Source organism: Bos indicus, chromosome 18 (assembly GCF_029378745.1).
Source record: "Bos indicus isolate NIAB-ARS_2022 breed Sahiwal x Tharparkar chromosome 18, NIAB-ARS_B.indTharparkar_mat_pri_1.0, whole genome shotgun sequence".
Classification (NCBI taxonomy): Eukaryota; Metazoa; Chordata; class Mammalia; order Artiodactyla; family Bovidae; genus Bos; species Bos indicus.
The window spans coordinates 13,604,864-13,626,778 of record NC_091777.1 but is presented as its reverse complement, the minus strand read 5'-3'; the positions used below and the strand labels follow the sequence as shown (position 1 = coordinate 13,626,778).

Below are 21,915 nucleotides of genomic sequence, written 5' to 3'. Positions count from 1 at the left end.
AAACACTTTTAGAAGTTACCTGAGGATTAATTTTTGTCCACAAAACCCTAAATAATTAGGATAAATTGTCCTTTAAATAGGTTGTCTTTTGAACTTGGAAATGAATGTCTATTGTACTATGGCCAGAACAGTAAAAACCTTTATTAGGAGTGGCTGCCGTACCACGGGGTGGTGTGCCCTCTGTTGCTTACAGTGTAGGAAGACTCAGGAAGCAGTTTTTTTCTGGAAGCTTTCACTTATTAAGGGAAAAGTCAGCGACACTTCCCGTGCCCCGCCCCCCCGCCACCCATTTTCTCAGCCTTGTTTATCTCTAGTTTTAATTTTTATGTGTCATTGTTTTCCAGGATGCAAATGAAAGGTTATTTTTTTATAGGAAGATGTAAGTAACAAATAGACTACAAGTAGGAGTTTGAGTTTCCTGTTCTTTTTTTTCCATGGAGTTGGTTTTGTTTTTGCTGAAGTTGTAATTGCTAGTTACTAGTTACTGTGGAAATCAAATCCAGGAAGCAGATGACAGAATCTTTTAAAATACAAAATGATTTTGTATCCATGTAGAAATGTCCACATATACCAGCTTTCCCAAACTCACTGTCGAATAACTAAAACTTTTTTTAAAGTATATTTTTCTTTACTTATTATGCATGAAGGACAGGGTGGGAAAAAACCCCAGAACATGACCCAAACACTTGAAATGCCTGGCAGACGGGAGAGTTGTATTGACTTAAGAGGAACTGTGGAGCAGGACCGATAAAAACCCCGTTCTTCTCACGCCCGTCTCTGTTGAGAACCCAGTTGCTGTTTAGTCGCTCAGTTGTGTCTGACTCTTTGCGACCCCACGGACTCTAGCCCAGCAGGCTCCTCTGTCCATGGGGTTTCCCAGGCAAGATACTGGAGTGGGTTGACAGCACATTTATTTTAGTGCTGTGTTTTTCTTTAAAAGTTTGCTTTTCCATCTTGAAACAGCCTTCACTGCCCTGAGCGCTCCTCACTGTTAGCTGAGGGCCAGTCCTAACGACTGCTTCTTGCTTAGTTCTTGCTCCCATCAGCTCCACGTGTGCAGGGACTCCCGTGTGCGTGCTCGCGTCACCAGGGGACACGCTGCACCGGTGCTTGTGCGGCAGCCTGGCTGCGTGGAGGCTGTGGCTCCCGGGCCGTGTGGTGGACGCTTAGTGCTGTTCCTTGCCGGTGCTCTGCTCTTCCGGGGGTTAATTGTCTCTATTTGTTGCTTGGGAACGCGTACTTGGAAAACAGCTTTGCCCCTAAAGTTTTCCCTGGTTGTGTTCAGATGGGTCCGACATTCCGTTGGTTCCCCCTCTGGAGCTGTGGCCCTTCTCCCACCTGGACTCAGGCTGGCACCGTCTCATTGAGGGCCCCCGTGTCTTCACCTTGGGGTCCCCTCTTCCCTTCCAGCTCTGGTTCCCTGCTCTTGGCTCGCAGATCACCTCTTGTTGCAGGTCAGTTCTGGTTCTTGTAGCTTTTTAGAGAAGGTCCTGGGGAGGCACAGTTCCCGACTTTCACGTTTGGCAGTGTCTTTATCCAGTTGTCCTGACACGTGGCCGGGAATACAACTCTAGACCAGCCATCATGTTCCTTAGGAGCTTGGAAGCACTTCTTATTTCCTGTCTTGCACTGTTGCTGTTGAGAAGCATGGCTCTGTTCTACAGTTTCTAGAAGTTTTAGGACCTTTGCTTGGTTCCAGTCACTCGCACATTTCTCAGAGCCACACGTGGGTGTAGGTTTCCATCCACTGTGCTGGGACGCATCAGCCCTTTTTGCCTAAGCCCGTTAACTTGGGGACCTTTTCTTGAATCATTCTTTTGATTCCTCTGCCCCATTTTTCTCAGTTTTATTTTGGAACTCCTGCTGTCGGCATGTTGGACCTTAAGACTGGCCCTCTATTTTATATCTTTTTGCCTCTATTTTCTTTCCCTTTGACTTTTTTGATTTACTGTGTGGAAGAGTCCTTCATCTTCTGTATCTTGAATTGACTTTTTCACCTCTGCTGTCCTGTTTGAAACTTGGAAGAACTCTTGTTCCCTGACAGTTCTTTCTTCGTAGCATCCTGTTCTTGGTGATGTTTTCCGCTTGTAGTTCACAGCAAATAACCGTTGATAGTTTTAGCATTAAAAACAGTTCTAAAAGCACGTGGTCCGTGCTGCTTCCAGGCTGCCTTGTCCTTTGTGACTGTTCTGCCTGTCCTTGTGTTTGGCTCCAGAGCTCCTCAGAGGCCTGATGGCAGGTCTGGTGGTACTGGGCACATGAGGGCTTCCCACATGAGGGCTGTGACCTGAGTAGCAGGGCCTCTTCCTAAGCTGCTGCCCCTGGACCAGAGGGTGCTGAGAGCAAGACAGACAGTGAGTCAGAGGAGTCAGACTCTGAGTGTGAAGAAATACTTATCTGTTCTATGCACAGTATGCTTTTTTGTGTATGTTTAAGATACATTGAAGTCCATCTCTTTAGGTCTCAGTGGCTCTTTGAGTGAGTGCAGCTGATAGGAAGCGACTGTGGCAGCATTTGATTGGCAGTGTTTTTTCTTGCTGGTACAGGAACCGTGGGTTAGCTTATGACTGATGCTATCCTGGACTCACTGGATCACGTGTCTCTAGCTTGTGGCAAGATGCTAGGCTGCTCTCCTGGTCCACACTCCTCTGGGGGCTGGCTGGCCTCTCTTCTGGCTCAGGGCTGGGTCAGGTCAGTCTGCGATTCCTGCAGAGGTGTGTTGCTGAAGTCAGCTGGTTTCCAATCGTTGCTTTGTATCTGCCCTGGGTGGAAACATCAACTCCTTTTGGAAGTCAAAGAAGATTATATCAGGAGCAGGCTACCTCGAATAGTTGTCCCTCTTTAAATGTAAAATGGTCAGGGAAGCAGATTGTCTGTTTCAGTGTAAAACGGTATGTTTGTGCTGTGCTCACCATCTGGGTGTTGGGCTCGATGCTCTGAGCTGAGTTAGGGTGTGTTCGTGCGCGTGATGTGCAGCGTGTTTTGCTTTGAAAACCACAGTGCCAACAGTGCTTGGGTCACGTATCTAAAGCGAGAAAGCTCTCACCTTGAATCGTGGCTGCTACTGCTGTTTTACGTGGGGAGCAGCTCACTACCCCGAGTCTTGTTTTTAGTGTTGTTAAAAGATTTAATTATTTCAAACAGAAAAAAATGGTGTAGGTATTTTCATTTTAGTGTAGGTAGATTTTGGATGGCGCACAGCACATTCATTAAAAAATGCTAGCACTTGCTGTGATGAGTTCTGGGAGGCGTCGATAATTCAGAGAGAAAGGAGAAAGGTTCCTTGCCTTGATCGATTTGTATTTTGTTGGGGCTTGAAAAACACAGCTTAGTAATTGTTCTGTGCTATGACAGCTCCAGAGTAGAAAGGGACTCGTGTGAATTTCAACAGGGAGGAGAGATGCCAGCCCTGAGTTCAGGCCTGGGAGACCGTCAGCAAACATGCAAGAGGCCGGCGGGTGCTGGGCGCTTGAGAGTTGCTTGATTATCTCTAAGCTCTGGTTTCTCTACATCAGTGTGCATGTAATGCTTCCCTTTGGGTGACAGAAGACTCAGTCATTTTATTTCCTGACTTGAAATCCTCCAGTGCTTCTGGACTTTAGGGTGAACGTCATGGTTTCATGGTTTACCCTTTCTTGTTCTGGGCCCTGCTTCCCTCTGTCCCATCTGCTCCCCTCTGTCCTGCCTCGCTCCTCCTGAGCTCAGCGCACGCCTTTCTCAGTGCAGGAGAGCCTCTGACAGGTGTCTGTGCTGACGTAGGTGGAAAAGAGCACAGACAGTGCGCCTTCACTTTCACTCTCACTTCCATGCGCTGGAGAAGGAAGTGGCACCCACTCCAGTGTTCTTGCCTGGAGAATCCCAGGGACGGGGGAGCCTGGTGGGCTGCCGTCTATGGGGTCGCACAGAGTCGGACACGACTGAAGCGACTTCGCAGTGCTAGGAAGCCAGCCCCCTGCCCCAGGGAACTCACAGTCTATTTGGGAAGATGGACATTTGTGCCCACTGTACCAGGCTTTGTAGAACTTCTGGAAAGGCCTTTCTGATGTTCTCTGCTGCGTCCTTCCCCCGCCCCCTGCAGTGGAAGCTGGTCCCTGCTCTCCTGGTCCTGACTGCCCTGACTCGTGTCAGACTCCTGTGGGCCACCAGCACGGCCACAGCCCTGAACGGGAGCTCTCACTGTTGGACGGGCTCACCTCTCATAGCGTCTTACAGACTGACCTACCTGAGCAGGGGGTTCCCACATCAGGGGCTGTGCACACAAGCAGTCGGGGTCATCAGGGACTTGATGACGCTTTAAGGGGCAACCTTAGACTCCACACATGAGTGACTTAGTGATGTTTGAATAATTGTGCAAAACAGGAAGTTAAGCTTTAATGGACTAGAGTTACATGAACATCTTTTCTATAACACACCAAGGGGTATATAAACGCACGAGGCTTTTATATATATAAAGTCTCGTCCCACTACCGCCATGTACTGGCTGTGAATCCCTGGAAGAATGTGCTGTGAATTGAGTATGTGGTGTCTGTTTTTAAGGTTGGTTTGTTTGTTTTTAAGGTCTTGTGGTCTGATTCTTCAATCACATCAGTAACCAAATCTTCCTCTGAAGTGACTGAATTTATTTCAAAGGTAAGGTGATTTAAGGGCTCTTATAAAAGTTATAGGGTCCCATTCATCACGGTCAGAAGGCAGCCTGATGCCCATGGATGCTGCCTTGAGCCAGGGCAGTGAGTGCAGGGTGGGCATTCCCACTTTGGTGCGGCATGTGGTCCACACTCCTTCCCGTTGTTGAGAACTGGGCGGGGCAGAAGGGTGTGAGTCCTCGGTTGCCAGGGCTGTTTGGCTGATGGCAGTTTGTTGCTCTCCCGCCACAGCTGAGGGAGGGGCGGCACAGGCGGCAGTGAGCGCAGACTCCACCTGCTTCCACCTTTGTGTGTGTGTACATGTCGAATCTTCCTGTTTGTGTTTATTTTTTCAAATATTAAAAAAATTTGAAAGGCAGCTGCTTGTTTTTAAATTGATTCAACAAATACCATCTCAACAGCAAGCTGCACTAATAAATACCTCTTTACCGCCATACACATACCGCCATACCTGCATGCTTAGAGTCGCCCAGCCTGGCCTTTGCCAGGCGGTGAACCACTGTCTTAGCCACAGTTGAGCATCTGAAGTGGCCACCTTTGCCGAGTGGAGCCAGCACGGCTGCAGTGTCTCCAGAGTGCAGCTGGCAGTTTGATTATCAGTTCACTTCAGTCCAGTCACTCAGTCGCTCGCTGACTCTTTGCGACCTCATGGACTGCAGCATGCTAGGCTTCCCTGTCCATCACCAATTCCTGGAGTCCACCCAAACCCAGGTCCATTGAGTCGGTGATGCCATCCGACCATCTCATCTTCTGTCATCCCCTTCTCCTCCTGCCCTCAAGCTTTCCCAGCATCAGGGTCTTTTCCAGTGAGTCAGCTCTTTGCATCAGGTGGCCAAAGTATTGGAGTTTCAGCTTCAACATCAGTCCTTCCAGTGAACACCCAGGACTGATCTCCTTCAGAATGGACTGGTTGGATCTCCTTGCAGTCCAAGGGACTCTCAAGAGTCTTCTCCAACACCACAGTTCAAAAGCATCAATTGTTCAGCGCTCAGCTTTCTTTATAGTCCAACTCTCACATCCATACATGACCACTGGAAAAACCGTAGCCTTGACTAGATGGACCTTTGTTGACAAAGTAATGTCTCTGCTTTTTAATATGCTGTCTAGTTTGATTATAAGATGAGGGAAAACATCCCATGGGAGAAAATCTAGTTGAACACCTTGGACAGAAGTTGCTCGATCATGCCTCTTTTTTCAGCCTGTCCTGCCCTGAAGAGTGCCACAGACCTTCTTTTTAGGGATGTGGGTCCTGCCCCGGGCTCTCCTGCTCCTCTGCACCATGTAGACCACTGAGTTTCCTCTCCTCCAGGCCTCCCTACTTGTTTTGTGGAAAAGTGCTTCTCTGGACTCCGCTCATGCTGGCAGACCTTGCCGCTCTTGTCTGGGTATTTGCAGCAGCTGACACTCCCCTGGCTTTGGGTCCTTTGCCCTTTCTGGGCTTCTGCCTCACTGTCTTGTTCATCACCTCCTTCAGTATTTCTTCTGCTCCACTCTCTCTTCTCCTGGGCCTTGAGTTATGTGTACTTGACCCTGTCTTCAAGTTGAGGGATGTTTCTCCTCAGCTCTGTTCAGGTTGCTCATGAGCTGAACTCTTCATCTCTGGTACCATGATTTTAGGGGTTTTTGTTCATTTTCAAGTCATCTGATAGCTCTGACATCTGGGTTATTTCTGAGTCTGGTTCTAATGATTATCTTGACAATAGACTCCCACCTCTTTTTTATCTTATAATTTTTGATTGAATGTTAGACATCATGTCTAGAAACTAGCCTGGAAATGGAATCCATCAAACCATTAATGTGGCTTCGGGTTAGTCTTGTCAGGAGCAGAGCTGAGTTTGGGTTCCTCCAGAGAGACCTGCTGGTCCCTGGAGTCTCAAGAGGAGTATGGCGTGGTCTTGCCTCACCTGTGGAACAGAGCAGGTCTGCCTGCCCCATTGATTCCACTCCCAGGGAGGGCGCTGGGGATAGATTTGTAGTGGGGATGGGGGCTCCCTGTCCTGGTGCAGCCCGAGCTCCAGGCACAGGGTTGGGCCCTTTCTCAGCATCACTGCCCTTCCTTAGCATCGCTGCCCTTCCCTCCCCACCAGCTGACCTGGTCCACTCTGTGCTCATGCAGGCCCTTCCACTCAGGAGGGGTTCCTGCCCTTCCTTGGGGTTGGAGGGGTTTTGTTTTTACCTTCCCTGAGAAAAGACCAGTGTCAGGAGGACTTCCTCTTCTTCCTCCTCTCCCAGAGGCAGGAAGGTGTTCTTCCTCATCTCCAGAAACTTGGGGGTTGTGCTTGAGCTCTGAGAGCAGGCGCCATCTCATCCTGGCCTGTGACCTGTGGGCTTTCTGCTTTGGATGAAGAGCAGGCTCCAGGGGGAGGTATGGGGTTTCCTGCCTGGCCCCCGGGACAGCCGTTGCACCCTGTGCCACCTGCAGAGGCTCCCTGCGGCCTGCCGCCCACGGAAGAGAGCTCGGAAGTGAGGGCACAGTCTCCCTGCCCCGTGCCCGGGCTCCTGGCCGGCTGCTGTCTGACCCTCATTCAGCCTGTGGGGCGTGTATGGCAGCCGCCTCTTCCTCGTGTTCTGCTGCAGCTGGACAGCTCATGTGCCGTCTCCTCAGAGGGCAGGTCCCTCTTGGAGTTGGGTTGATGTGGTGGCTTTGCCGCCCAGCTCCCTGTGCTGTGGTGGGCTGTGGCTTCCTGCATCCCAGTGGATGCAGAAGCCCAGACTCACACCAGCAGACGCCACCTCCTCACACCTGCCCAGGTGTTTCTCACACTGAGGAGTCCTGGTTCTGTTAAGTAGATTGTGCCAGACTTCCTGTGCCTTTTCGTCTCTTTCAGTTGTCTCAGCTGTATCCTGAAGAAAATTTGGAGAAATTCATTCCTTGCTTAGCTGGCCCAGATTCCTTTTATGTAGAGCGAAACCATATGGATCTGGAAGCGGACCTGAGGTAATGCTCCCCCTGACCCCCATAAGGCCACGGAGAGCAGCCCCCTGCAGCAGCACCATGTGACTGGTAGACCGACGGCTCTCGGTGGTGTAGGTGGGGCTGGGCCGCCTGGTCACGGAGGGGCTGCTCAGGTGACACGTGGTCTGGATGGTTCCGGTCTCCTCTTCAGTTACAGAGAATTTGAAGGGTCTTAACCTAGGCATGCTTTTGAGGATATACAAGTGAAGGAATTCTGAAGTATATGCCAACATGTACTGTAATTTTGACAGTCTTATGAAATAAAATCTGGTTATCCTTTCTCTTCTGTAGTAGAAAGGATGAAACGAAGACCTAATAAAACGTCTCCTGGGTCCAGAGACTCTGGACCCAGAGGGTGTCCTGCATGCTGTCCTGTACACATTTACAGAGGGAGCCCTGCTGCCAGGGCCCGGGACTGGGCCTGCCGTTGGAGTGCCCCCTGGCAGCTGAGACCACAGGCCCCGTGTTGTGGGCCCAGAGAGACTCTGTTCATACAGTGTAGTACAGTGTGAATGTGGGAAGGGGCTCCAGGAAACCCACGAATCCTGCCAAGAACTAAACTGAATAAAGCAGGAAGATGAGAGGTTAAGGTGCTTCTGTTTAGTTTTTCTCTGATACAAATGTCTCTTAATTGAAAATTAAAATTTCTCTCCCAGTTACTTTTTGGTAATAATACATTTTAATGCTGAAAAAACCACTCTGTTTGTTTTTTAGGTATTTGGCTTCGTTACCTTCTCATGTGTTAAAAAATGACCATGTTAAGAAATTTTTCAGCACTTCTTCTCCCACCCAACAGCTTCAAAGTCCAAGTGAGTTTGTAAAATGTAATTCAGTAAAAGTAGAAATATTTTTACGGTCTGTGAATGAATTATTCTCGTTTTAACTTGTAGGTCCTGGCAACCCTTCCCTTTCTAAAGTCGGTACCATGATGGGCGTGTCTGGAAGGTGAGACTTCTCCCGTGCGACCCGCGCATTTCCAGGCAGCCTTGCTGCAGAGCTTGCTTCTCACTGTGTGCCAGCAGTTGCTTCTGGAGCTAAGGCATTCTTGATCTTAGTCTTGACTAGTAATATTGGATAAGAATTGGATAGAGATAATCTACTTTTTGATTTCTCAAAAAATAGAAAAAAAGGGGTTCTCTGAGCCACTGGAATTAGAATTCCCAAAGACCCTTATTGCAAATGCCAGTTTCTGGGCCCTGTACATTCTAGGAAACCAGAATTTCTGAAAATCTTCATTTTTACAAGGTCTCAGGGAGTGATTAAGCCCATGAAGGGTCAGAGTTGCTGCTGTCTGGGTTCTCTGCCAGCTGGGGCCCTAAAATGGGCTGACCTCACATGTTGGGGGGGGCGGTGCGCGCACACATGCACGCACACACACACACACACACACACACACACACACAGTCCTATGGACGCCAGTCAGGCAAGGAGATCTTTGGTGTCCCGCCTTTCTTGTTCATCCCTCACCTGGAGTGTGTGAGCACATGATGAATCTGTGGGTCTGCAGTTTAGTGTGGAAGGGGCTGGCACAGAGAGAGATGCTTTTGCTCCTTCCAGCATTCGGGAATTTACTTTTTAAAAAAAAATGTTTGGAGTTGATTTTAGTATATGTTAGTATTATCCTGTGATAGAAGCAACAGAAAAAAACTAGACAGCTCAACCAGAAGTCTGGTGGTGACACACACGTGTGTGTACATGTGCTCAGGCGCTGTGTCTGAACAGGTGCATGCACACGTCCATGTCCACAGATGGTCAACTGGGGCGGGGGTGTGGTGGCAGAGGCTGCAACTTGAACGCTAGTGGTGAAGTGGGCCGCAGATGCAGTCTGGATAGAGGAGCTGGTCTTGAGTGGAGGCCGTGGAGTTTTGAAAACCACCTGTCTGCTGTCCTCGCAGGCCTGTGTGCGGAGTGGCCGGCATCCCGTCCTCTCAGGGCAGCGCCCAGCACCACGTGCAGCACTCCGCCAGTGCGGCCGCCTTGCCCCACTGCTCGCACTCGGGGGGTGCAGGTTCGGCGCTGGCCTACCGGACCCCGATGGACAGCTCGCCCGCCATCCTGATGCCGTCCAGCCTGCAGGCCCCGCAGACCCAGGAGCAAAATGGGATTTTAGACTGGCTTCGGAAACTGCGTTTGCACAAGTATTACCCTGTCTTTAAACAGCTCACGATGGAGAAGGTACGTTGGTTACTGGCAGGCAGATAGAATGTGCTTGTTGTCTCGGGTAATCTTTCTTTCTTCGGACCTCGTTCCCAGAGGAACCGAGCTGGGTTTCAGCAGTGCGTGTGTTGTGGAGGTCATGCCACCTGGTCCTTAACACTGCCAGATGCGTGCTCCCCGGGTCCCATGAGTTCGCTGAAGGGGGCCATGGATTTGAATTTGAAGCTGCCTGGTTCATTTTGATATTTGGCAAAACTAATACAATTATGTGAAGTTTAAAAATAAAATTTAAAAAAAAAATTAAAAAAAAAAAAAAGGAACATAAATTGCTTGTGAACAAACAGCTTTTTAAAGGTAGTTTGGGGTCTTCCCAAGTAGATACTTGCTGTATGTGATGTGAAGAGTGTTGTGCCTCCAGCCACCCTGTGGGGGGTAGAAGTAGTAGATTCTGGAGCTTGCATCCCCCCCCTTGCTTAGACAGCCCTCAGTGCAGGCCTTTTTAAAGGAGCCTGCATACTTTGACCCGGGTAAATGCTGGCTGATGACCTGGCTTCATTAAGGGCATAATAGCTAAAGGAATAGATGAATTTTATATCTTTCAAGCAGTCCTACATAGAAACTATTTTTACAATAGAATTTTGACAAGAAGCATTTTTTTTTTCCATTGTTAAATTCTGAAATTTCTTTCAAGTTTCAATGTCTCTGGTAAATTACACCTGTATGGGATGTTTGAACTCTGAGTGCCCTCTGCTGGATAAAGTGCTGTGGTAGCTTTGGTCTCTGTAAACATTTCCTTTGTCCAAAAACCTGCAATTGAAGAACTAGAAGTCAAGCTTTTACTGCTAATAAAAAACACATTTTAAGTATATTTTCAGTACTCTCAGTTTAGGATTCATAAGTCTTAAAAACAACAGATTTTACTATCAGTTTAAAAAGTTATAGTGTGATGTATGTAGTTGAAAAGGCTATAATCACAGATCATATTATGGGCCGTCACGAGAACCACGTAGGATCTTTTTCTTAGTACAAGGGCAGTGGGTTAGGTTTCCACTCAGTTTGGATGGCATGTGCTTTTCTGGATCACTTGCTGCCCAACAGAGTTGCTGGTGTCCCGTGATTCCAGAAACAAGAGCTGCTAAAGAGGACGATGCTCCTCTCTGTGGGAGTCGGGTCCCTGGAGCGGGACACTTCCATGAACCGCATCCCAGTAGCAGCTGAGACCGCAGGACACTGTCCCAGTCACCTGCCCGCACAGCACGCACCTTCCAGGGCCCCACGTTCACCCAGCTGTGGTCCAGACGCCTGTGCCGAAGGCTCAGGAGACACAGCCCGTGACTCTCAGGTGTAAAGTGGGTGTCTTGTATTTTGGACTCTGGACACCAAGTCACTTAGCAAGTAAATATTGTAGCGTTTCCCTGTCTTTTATTATCTGGTTAAGTTTTATGGGTTTACGTATCTGAGAGGTTGAATATGTTTATTAAGTTAAACTCCAAGTTCTTTGTTTTCAGAATCCTAATTAATTCTCAGTAACTTTGTAATTTGTTTCTTCTGTGGAAGTTTCTGAGCCTTACGGAAGAAGATCTAAATAAATTTGAATCCCTCACCATGGGAGCAAAGAAAAAACTCAAGACTCAACTGGAGCTGGAGAAGTGAGTGTGAGATTGTTTATGAAATGTGTTCATTTTAGTTTCTAACATGAGGGACAGATGCTAGGACTTGTTACTGCTGGTGGCTTAATTAATACTCTTAAACCTTAATTAATACTCTTAAAACTCTACAAATGTGGCTTTGGTTTGCTAGATACGACCCTTTGGAGTGAATCTGACAAGTCAGTTATCTTCTACCCTGGGGATTATTTTGACGGAAATCACCCTTCTGTGGAGCATGTGTACTTAAGTAGCATCTGCGAAGCATTGAGAGTTTGTTCAGCAGAACTGAACACTCGGTTGTTGGTGTGCTTTCCTGTCACACAGGGAGAAGTCAGAGAAACGGTGCCTGAACCCCTCGGCCCCTCCCCCGGTCAGCAGCAGCGGAGTGGCCCGCGTGCCCCCCACCAGCCACGTGGGGCCCGTGCAGACAGTGCGAGGCAGCCATGCTGCAGGTGGGTGGGGCCGGGTGCGCCTGGACCCGGGACCCTTCTGGCAAGGGTCAGACCTCAGGTCACACCACTTTTCCATTTCCATCTCCTAGTACTTAAAGAGTTACTTTTCCTCGTTTTAGCTCTTATAGTTTCTGCAGTAGACAAATAGAAGGGACCTTAGGTTTGCAGCTGGAGACAGGTGACTCTCCTGAAGTTGTTTGGGCAAAAGGTTTAGACCCAGGAACTGCTCTGGTGAGAGGGAAAGAACAGGAAATGTGAAAATAGATGCCAGTCTCTCCCCTTCACGTGGGTGCAGAGAGGTGGCCCTAGGCTGCTGCCCTGCATGTCCACCCTGAAGTCCTTGATGCCGGACCACCAGCCTTCTCCCCTTCCCCCTGCCTTCCTCTCCTCAGGGGGTGGTGGAGGACCACGGTAACAGCCCTTCTGCTGTTTTCCTTATGCACTAGAAACATCAAGAGTGACAGGAACCAGGAAGAAAAAACTGTCAGTGCATCTTTTTGGTACTTGTTTGACCGAAAAGGTCTTGTGTCACTGGGCCTCAGAACACAGAGGTCTCTGTGTTGGTGGAGGGCTGCTTTTGTAGCACCTGGTGGTGGGGGGGTCCTTCTCCTGGTCTGTGGTGAGTGCTTGGGGAGCTGAGCACGGCTGTGTGTGCATCTGCCGAGCGTGGGAGCCTCAACCCTGTGTGCATAGGGCCAGGGTAGGACCTGCCTCCTTGGGGCTGATGCGAAGACAAGCGCGACAGGCATGCCTGTGGGCGGGAGAGGAGGGCACAGCCAGCGTCGTGTCCTGTAGCTCGAGGACCTCAGTGCCACCTTTGGACTGTCACCTGTCCCTTCTCCGCAGCGCTGCGGGTGGAGGTGGAGCAGGCCCCTCACCAGACGGCCCGGGAAGGCAGCTCGTCCGAGTGCTCCAGCTCCTCACCCAGCCCGATGGGCGTGCAGGCCCGGGAAGAGAGCTCAGACAGCGCGGAAGAGAACGACAGACGTAAGGATGCCCTTCCTTCCTGTGTGGCTCGCGAGGCGCTGCCCCCGCCCGGCCCAGGCAGGCTGTGCTGACGCTGTTTCCACCTCTAGGTGTGGAGATCCACTTGGAGGGCCCTGACAAGGAGAAGCCCGTGATGCTGCTGAACCACTTCACTTCAAGTTCCGCCCGGCCCACGGCACAGGTCCTCCCTGTGCAGAACGAGGCAGGCTCCACCCCGTCGGGCCACCACTCGCTGCCCCCACAGATGATGACGGCGGCCTCACACATCGCACCCATCCGGATGCTGAACTCTGTGCATAAGGCGGAAAGGGGGAGCACGGACATGAAGCTCCTCTCGTCCTCTGTGCACTCACTGCTGTCCCTCGAGGAGCGCAGTAAAGTCTCTGGACCAAGAAGCAGCATCAAGGTGGACAAGAGCTTTGGCAATACCATGATGGACGTGCTCCCCTCGTCCACCCCCCATCAGCCCATGCAGGTCCTCTCCGGACTCGCCGAGAGCAGCTCCGTGTCTCCCACTGTCTCCTTTGGTCCCCGCACCAAAGTCGTCCACGCGTCTGCGCTGGACAGGGTGATGAAGCCGGCACAGCAGCCGGCCCTGGTGGTGGAAGCCAGCACCGCTGCCGCGGGGACGTCCAGCACCGTCTTCCACGTGGCTCGGCCGCCCATCAAACTCCTGGTGTCTTCATCTGTCCCTGCGGATTCCGCCATCTCTGGGCAAACCTCCTGTTCTAACAATGTGCAAATAAGTGTGCCCCCTGCAATAATAAACCCCCGGACTGCTCTGTACACAGCCAACACCAAAGCTGCCTTCTCTGCGATGAGCAGTGTGCCCGTGGGTCCCCTGCAGGGCAGCTTCTGTGCGAACAGCAACACTGCCGCCTCCAGTAGCCACCCTTCCCCATCCTTCGCAAACATGGCCACCGTGCCCAGCTGCCCGGCCCCCAGCTCCAGCCCCGCGCTCTCCTCGGTCCCCGAAAGCAGCTTCTACAGCAGCAGTGGTGGCGGCGGCGGTGGTGGCAGCTCCCCCGGGAACCTCCCCGCTTCAGCCCAGAACCACCACCACCACCACCACCATCAGCAGCAGCCGGTGCCCCAGCAGCCGGCGCCCGCCCCGCCGCCCGGCTGTGTTGTGTGCACGTCATGCGGCTGCAGTGGGAGCTGCGGCTCGAGCGGCCTGACTGTCAGCTACGCCAGCTACTTCCAGCACCCGTTCTCGGGGCCCTCAGTCTTCCCCTTCCCGTTCCTGCCCTTCAGCCCCGTGTGCGGCAGCGGCTACATGGGTGCCCAGCAGTATGGCGGCGGCGCCTTCCCAGTCGTGCACTCGCCCTACGGTGGTGGCGTGGGCCCCGAGCCCGTGCTGGGTGGCCAGTCCGCCTTCACTGTCCCGCCTGTGCAGAACTTCATGGGGGCGGCGGGCGTCTACCAGGCCCAGGGCTTGGTGGGCAGTAGCAATGGTTCCAGTCACAAAAAGAGCGGGAACCTCTCGTGTTACAACTGTGGGGCCACCGGTCACCGCGCTCAGGACTGCAAGCAGCCGTCCATGGACTTCAATCGGCAAGGTAAAGGCTCTCGAGGTGGAGAGATCCAGACAGGAGTGTCCTTTTTATGAAAATAATAATCAACTTCCTTTTTTCTAAAGCAAGCAAGAAGTGATTTTCAAGTGCTCTCTGAAAAGGCACCAAACTCTTGATGGGCTGTGCAGCCCCCAGAGGGCAGCTTTGGTTCAGAGACTGTCTTTATGATTTCCGCCTGCTCCTCACTCCAGTGTGGCTCTCTGGCCGTGGCCCGACGGCTCCGCGGTCTGTTCTTTTGTGCCACGTGACTGGGGAGCAAGCGTGGGTGATTCAGAGCCACGCCCAGTGTTAACTGAGAACCGAGGGCGTGGCGTGTGAGTGCAGGCGCTGCCGATGGGACTCTGTCCCCGCTTGTGTCCCCGGTCCAGCGTGGCGTGGCCGTGGCCGCCGTGTGGCTCCGTGGTGTCCTCGCTCCCTGTGCTGTATCTTCTTCCTCCCCCCTCTCCTACTTCCACTCGCTATTTTTTTGTCTCCTTTAGTCAGGTGTGTGTCTGCTGTCGTTACCACACCAGGTTTGTTCTTGCTGTTTTTCTGGGCATGGGGATAGCTGGACAGTCAGCCACTTGCTTTCTGGAGAATTTTGAGGGGAGCTGCACAGACAGCCTGGAGTCGGGTCTGGTGGCAGGTGGGGTGCCTGTGGGCTGTGGCCACCCCCGTTGACAGAGATGGTGCTGCGTCTCCTGAGGCAGCGAACCCAGAGCCCTCTGTGGGGTCGGGCCTCCCTGGCCCTGCCCCAGGGAAGGGGCTGATTCTTGCTGTCTGAGCTCCCAAAGTTTGAGGGAAAGGACTGGGAACTCTGCAGTCTCTGCACCGTTTGTCTGATTTGATAAACTTTACAAAAGAGTTTTGGGGGTGCAGCAGGGGAATTGGGAGTGGTTAGAAGAGGTGGTTTAGATTTCCAGCACCCAAATCTTGACCAGTGACTCCGGAAATAACTTTGGACAGATCATGGCAGTAATTCTATGGTGATTCAAATTTGATCTCTTTTTTTTTTTTTCCCCCCTTCTCTAGGTACTTTTAGGTTGAAATATGCCCCTCCAGCAGAAAGTCTGGACTCCACAGATTGATATTTTTCTCTGGCAACAGAACACTATTAAGCCATGGAGACCTAAGGAAAATTAAATACAAAACTGAGAAGTCTAGTTGCTGTTGAGCTTAATATTTTTAATCCAAAGGTGCTTTACTTTACTAGACTGGATAGAAAACCTAGCGTAGGAATGCATCAAACTCAGTTTTATTGCCAAAATCCTAGACGGGAGCTTGATGTCAGGACTGGCCTAGTGGGTATCTCCACTGTGGGTGAAAACTGGCCACCTCCACCCTTGGTCGCAATGCAGAGACCTGCCGTCTCCTGAAGAGCATTGCCGTAATTGGTCCTTCTAGGCTCACACGTAATTCCAGGGCAGCTACGTGAGGTTGGATCGAGAACTGAAGGTCGGAGTTCTCCAAGTGGAGTTCTACCAGTCGGACTCTTGACACCCCTGGTGAGGGAAAATGTCGCCTTTGTTTTGTTCTGTTTGTTCTGTTTCGTTCTTAACAGTGGTTAGGCACTAATCTCTGGGCTTTTTAAGGATTGCACTACAGAAGAATGTAAACTGATGTCAATCTCTGCAGTTCTGGGAGACAGACTCCCTGAGACCAGTCAGTGCAAGACACTCAGAGACTCCGTCTTTAGAGTCGGCACCAGCAGGCTACATAGTACACAAGAGGTGTTAGTGTTCCTTCCCTCCTTAAAAGCACTTGTAGCAGTTTTCAGGTTTTTATTTTTTCCTGCAAATACATTTAAACTACATTATTAAACAGAAATAGTTACTTGCAACAACTTAATTTCTAAAAGGGTCCAAGTCCCAGAGAATCCCTAGCTGTCAAAGCTTTGAGGACACCTTCCTTCCCAGCCCTTCAGAGCTTTGAGTCCTGTCGTCTTCCCCATGAAGGAACCCTGGCAGACGCGATAGCAGCACGGCCTCGTGATCGGCACTGACGGGAGGCTGCGTATCCTTAGCCAAGTTTGCAAGTTATTTTATCTCCCATGGACTTCCCAAGGACCCCAAGGCTCACTGCTAACGGATTCACACTTGAGACAGACCTTTCAACAATAATACAGTCCTACAATCTCTGAGCAAACGACTGAAATTTTCTCCTGTCAACTTCTTTTGTATTAGGCTCTGTATCAATATTCCATTTAAAAATTACCGGAAAACTACAATAGAAAGTGGTTAAGACTCTGAAAGAGACTACACCGACAGGACAGAGCTACAAGACCTGCAGAAGTCTAGTTTTATCAAGGTGGGAAATACAGTCCACCACGCAGCTCTCAATTTTACCCCATGCAATGAGAGCTTTTGTTGTGAAAGTTAGGGACTTAAAGCTTCATGGCTAAAGGGAATTTTGTGCTTCAATAATACTGTTTTAAATGCTACAGCCTTCAATGTTAAAATACTGATTGGTAAGGCCTTGCCCAGGGATTTTCCAGTTGAATATTTAAAAGAGAAAATAATAATACACAGACCATTCTTAAAATGGACAATCAGCCTCATGCAAAATTGGTGTAAATCAAGAGTACCCTAGAATTTGAGGCATTGTGTTGTAAGGCTTCAAAATTTTCAGATCAGTTTCCTGGCTGCTTGGAAACTAAGGCAGAAAGTTGTTACTTTTTTTAATGAAAGGCTTTTAGTAGAGTTTTTTAGAGTTTTATTTTAGTAGTTTTGTTTCTATGCAATGCAGAATTGACAGACCTCTGTATTCTCTCTCCTTGGCACAGTGTTACCTACAGTTTTGAAGTAATGATGATGCTTACAACAGCTTTTTGGGGGAATGTTACATTGATCTCTTAAATTATAAACACTACAAAATGTCAAAATTGTGAGAACTGACACAACTTTGCCTTAAAGAGTACTAGACTGGAACTTGTCATATTATGTTTAAGGAAGACTTGGAGTGTTCATTGATGTTTACGATTTTAATATTTCTGAAGGCCGTTACAGTGGCCTGGATATGTGCTGAAAGCCAAACTTTTAAAATTTTTTGGTTTTTTTTTAAACAAAGAACTATTTTAAATAAATCCTATTTCAACACAGTGAAATTGTTGAAAACTGTCTCATAACAAAAGAGAAAAATCATATTTAGGGTTTTTTTTTTTTGTTTTAGTCGTCAGTATCGGGGAATGAAAGTGTCTGTTGTTACCCTTATAACTGTTTTGATAAATATTAGAGGTTAGCGTCAAATACAACAAAAAATCAGAACAAACTTCAACTTAAAGTATGACATTCAAATTGAGAGAAATAGGTTCAGACATTGTGTGGCTGTGTTCCAGTTATGAGAAGTCTGAGAGAAACTTCTAGTTGTCTTTGAAAATGCGTGTGGCCACTCAGAGTTGCTAACGGTAAAACATGAACACGGGACACACAGGCACAAAGCATTCAGCTGCCGCCCCGTGAGACCTCTTCTCGAGTGAGCGGGTCCCATACTTGGGAATATTTGCTAGCAGTATCGTCTCTGATGAAATTTCTCTCCAGAAGCAACCACAGTCAGTGAGCCTAAAGAGCATTTGGCATTGCCTCAGAGGATGTCCTCATCAGCTAGAAACAGATCAGGCTGGCCCTTTGAATCAGTCACTGAAGTTGTGGGCTCAGTTTCTAAATGCTGTGGCCCCAGCCACTGTGCTCTGTGTGGTCTGTCATATCTTAAAGTTTCTATCCCCAAGAATGGGGAAAGTGGAATGTACAGATTGAAGTAGATACGTTGGGATAAAACACTAATTTTTTTTGTTTTGTTTTTTAAAGCAGAACACTCGATTTTCTACCTTATTTTCTAATTTTTATTTTATGATATTGAAAATTGGAAAGTGTATAAATGTTGAAAACTTCTAATTGCTAAAGAGCACTGAGAAAATGGGAGCTAGCACTTAGAATAATAAAGACAAAACTATTTTCTTGAAAGCAGGTATGTGATTGGATGTTTTTAAAAAAAAAAACCAGCATCATTTATAATCTCCAAAAGATTACACGAGTTCAGCTTGTTAATATAGTAGTCAGTAGGTTCAGTATTTTAATTTACCAATTTAGAATTCTAGGTCCTTTATCGCAAGAAGTCCCACAGTTAGTTTATACTGCACGCTGTGTGGAGGTGCAGAGCGGGTAGTAACTTTGCCTACCGTTACACGGCTGTCACGCGTTCCCGTCTGAGCACAGGCTGACCGAGGCTTGCATCTGTCCACTCACTCGTGTTGCTAGTGAGCACTTTCCTGAGCGGGACTTGGGTCGCACCCTCCTCGCTCCCTGTCACTGTCACTCTTCCTGCTTCTGTGGTGGCTTACTAGATGCCTTGCTAGTTTTACACGCTGATAACTGATGGCGTTACATGTCCAAGAGTCTTAAAGGTTGTAAGGGAAACCGTGACCCTGCTCAGCTCGACCACCCGTCCAGTGGATGGGCCCGTGGACCCTGAGTGAGGTGGCCGTCCTTTCCAAAGTGCAGATGACTCCCAAAGAATGAGGCAGGTGACATTTACATCCATGGGTTCTGAAGAGGCTCAATTAAAAGTCCTGAGGTTCTGAATCAAAGTGAGTATCTTTAATCAACACTTGCAAACTACGTACTGTGCTGGTTGAGGCCAAAGGTCAATGTTACTACACTGTTACTGGAGGGAGGGGCGCGCCGGCCAGTCCATCCCGGTGCTGTGAGGAGCCCCTCATGCGTAAAGTTCTTAGATGCACAAAGACAGGCTTTGGTACTGAAACTGAAGACCTCGTGTACTCAAGAATCTTCACAGCTTCTATTGGACATATTTCTTTTTAGGAATGAAGGAAAATTCTCCCATTTTTGAGCCATTCTTTTATGTCAATTCTACAAAATTGCATGTAACTTTATAAATATTTTTAAAAGATATAGTTTTGTAAATATTTAATATTCTGCTAATTTGATTTTGAATTGTAAATGTCAAGTATTCTGTTTTTGGGGTTTTTATGTTTTATTATACTTTGTTAAAAAGGAAAAATTGTACATTTTTAGAATGTTTTTATGAGTAAATTTAATGTACTGAAAATAAAAATTAAAAAAAAAAAGGTTCTTTTTATTAGGTCTTTGTCTCATATAATACAAGGCACATATCCTTTCCAATGGTGGCTCTTGATCTCCAAGCTAGGGAGTCTGTTCCTTCTGCCGCCTTCTCAGTGTTACAAAAGGAATACCTGGTCTTAAATCCACTTTCTGTCTAGTTTCCTGGGTTTTTAAAAAATGTTCTATGTATGAATAGAAATGTGAATTGATTTGGGATTGGTTTTAAGGTCTTCCAGCTCCCAGTTCCATAATCAGGGTCAGCATTACTAGACCAAGTGTCCTTCGGACATTTCCAAACTCGTAGTGAGTGTGCCCTGGTGTCTGTGGCCATGTCCTCCCTGGACTCGGGATGGTGGCAGGCTAACAAGCATGTGTTTGCCCTGGTCTGCGGTGCTACCCTGAGCAGTGCAGGCCACAGAGAGAGAATTCAGGGACTTTCTCCCTAGCAGGAATCTCCAGTTTGGCTTGGTCTTCTCAGACTTCTGGATACCCGGAGAAAAACATATGCACATGCACGGTTCCAGGACTGGTCAGGGCTCCTGTCAGGTAAGTAGCATCAGGAGACACAGCTGGCCACTCCTGGGACCTGTTAGGTTGCAGCCCCCCAGATAGGGAAGGCCTCCCTTTCTGGTCACGCGCGGGGACTCCTAGGATGGGGATCACGTGCACACCTGCTGTTTACTGTGTACAGCCCCCGACCCAGCCACGTCAGGCACCACGGACCACCTTGTAATGCCTTCCAGACCACACCCCACACACAGTCAATACTTCTTGTGTTGTACTTTAGTTCATTTAGAGCAGGTTTTCAAGTGCTTATTCCCACAAAACACCTACCTCCGACACCCCCCACACACACTTTGTGAGACATCTGTAATTTTAAGATAATTGAGTTTTTTGAAGGCAGGACACTTTGACCAACGTGAGCAAGGTGGAGCAAGGTCTCTTGCTCATAAGGCAGGGACCTTTAGAGGTGGGTGTCCCTCCACCCACAGTGAGACCAGCCTCAACACTCCTCACTTGGGAGGGTATTATCCCCGTGGCTTTGGATAGTACAGACTGCAAGTCTCAAATACTAAGCCATTAACTTGAACTTTGATGATAGTTTTTAGTTGTGCCTTTATTCACCTTAGTTCATTAAAAATGTTTTAAAGATCCTATAAATAGAGTGACCACCCATTAATGTGGGATATAAGTTAAGTCAGCCCTCTCAGCACGGTATTTTTGTCTTTAAAAAGCAGAGTTTCTTATAGGAATATTACTGATCACACAGTAGTTACAAGAATGTCAGATATAATGATGTATACAATCTAAACAAGACAGGCTAATTAAGAATGTACATAATGTAAAAATATACATATTAAAAGTTACATGTGGACAGATGCATGCAGCAGGAAGAGCAGATTGGGGCTGAGCGCCCGTATGCAGTAATATTGCTTTTTCTTCCTCAATTACAGTAAATAACTGCCACTAACAGATACAGGTTTTCCACACACATCTAGATACACAAGAGTGAACGGTGGCCTGCTGCGTGTACAGTCTCAAGTGGGTCTGATCCTTCTGTGGCAGCTCTCACAAAAAATGGTACATAGTGAACCCCATGCAGGTAGTAGGAAGCACTCGTTATTTACTCTAGTTGGACTTCAAAAATGTTTAACGTCTGACATCAGTATCTGTGAAGAATGTTTCCTTTTGCTATTTTCAAAATTGACATGCACATGGAGCGGGAGTACTTTGATGACTGCCTGACCTAACAGTGATAACTGAAATACTCTTAAAAATGTTTTAATAACATTTTAGTCACACACAACATAAAACATGGATCATCTACAGCTACAAGCCAAAAGGCAGAAGAAGTATCTGAATCTCAATGCTTTTAGTTTCAGTATCCTGCAGCTTTCTACCTTTGTCCCAAAGAATGAAACCCATGTAACTGCTTGTTTATTTACCAAAGCAGGCACCATTCTGAGCTCTTAAGAGAATATTCAAAACAAAAAATGTCTTTCTCTAGGCCTTCTGAGAAACTTGACCAAAATTATAAATTATTCAAGGTTCCTATTGAGCAGTGGTGTTTTTCTGTGTTACTGTCTAGAGAACAAACCAAATGAGAACTCTGGAACGAGAGTGCTAACTTGAAACACACTTACTAGCAAGTGGGGACCCTGGACAGCAGCACGGTTTCCTTATTTCCTGTACACCCCCATTCACCCTGCTTTTTGCCAACTATTATGGCAAATGCATTGGGGGTAGGTGGCTATACCTGACAACATATACTTAAAGATCCTCTCAAGGAGATTCCTCCAGTTGACTGCAAACCCTTCTATAAAAAGTTGGCAGCTTCTGTGAACCTAGAGAAGACAATGTCTCTCTGAATGCTCAAAACTGCAAGTTTCTTTTGGGGGAAAAAAACATTAACTTGAAGGTCTATTTTATTGGCAACTTA

General features: G+C 48.3%; 1 protein-coding gene across 2 annotated transcripts in view; it reads left to right on the top strand.

Annotated features, from left to right (window-relative positions):
* The window catches only part of ZCCHC14 (zinc finger CCHC-type containing 14), a 50,151-nt gene extending 28,501 nt beyond the window's left edge, over positions 1-21,650 (top strand). Inside the window, exons 4-13 of one of the 2 annotated variants that reach the window (XM_019978921.2) lie at positions 4,558-4,629; positions 7,472-7,581; positions 8,314-8,408; positions 8,490-8,544; positions 9,495-9,774; positions 11,314-11,405; positions 11,730-11,857; positions 12,704-12,844; positions 12,934-14,403; positions 15,430-21,650. In XM_019978921.2, coding sequence (XP_019834480.2) covers positions 4,558-4,629; positions 7,472-7,581; positions 8,314-8,408; positions 8,490-8,544; positions 9,495-9,774; positions 11,314-11,405; positions 11,730-11,857; positions 12,704-12,844; positions 12,934-14,403; positions 15,430-15,485 — 2,499 coding nt within the window. In that variant the 3' untranslated portion in view covers positions 15,486-21,650. The remainder of the gene's footprint in view (positions 1-4,557; positions 4,630-7,471; positions 7,582-8,313; positions 8,409-8,489; positions 8,545-9,494; positions 9,775-11,313; positions 11,406-11,729; positions 11,858-12,703; positions 12,845-12,933; positions 14,404-15,429) is intronic. The other variant, XM_019978922.2, reaches the window with a different exon arrangement.
* The last annotated feature ends 265 nt before the right edge of the window (positions 21,651-21,915 follow it).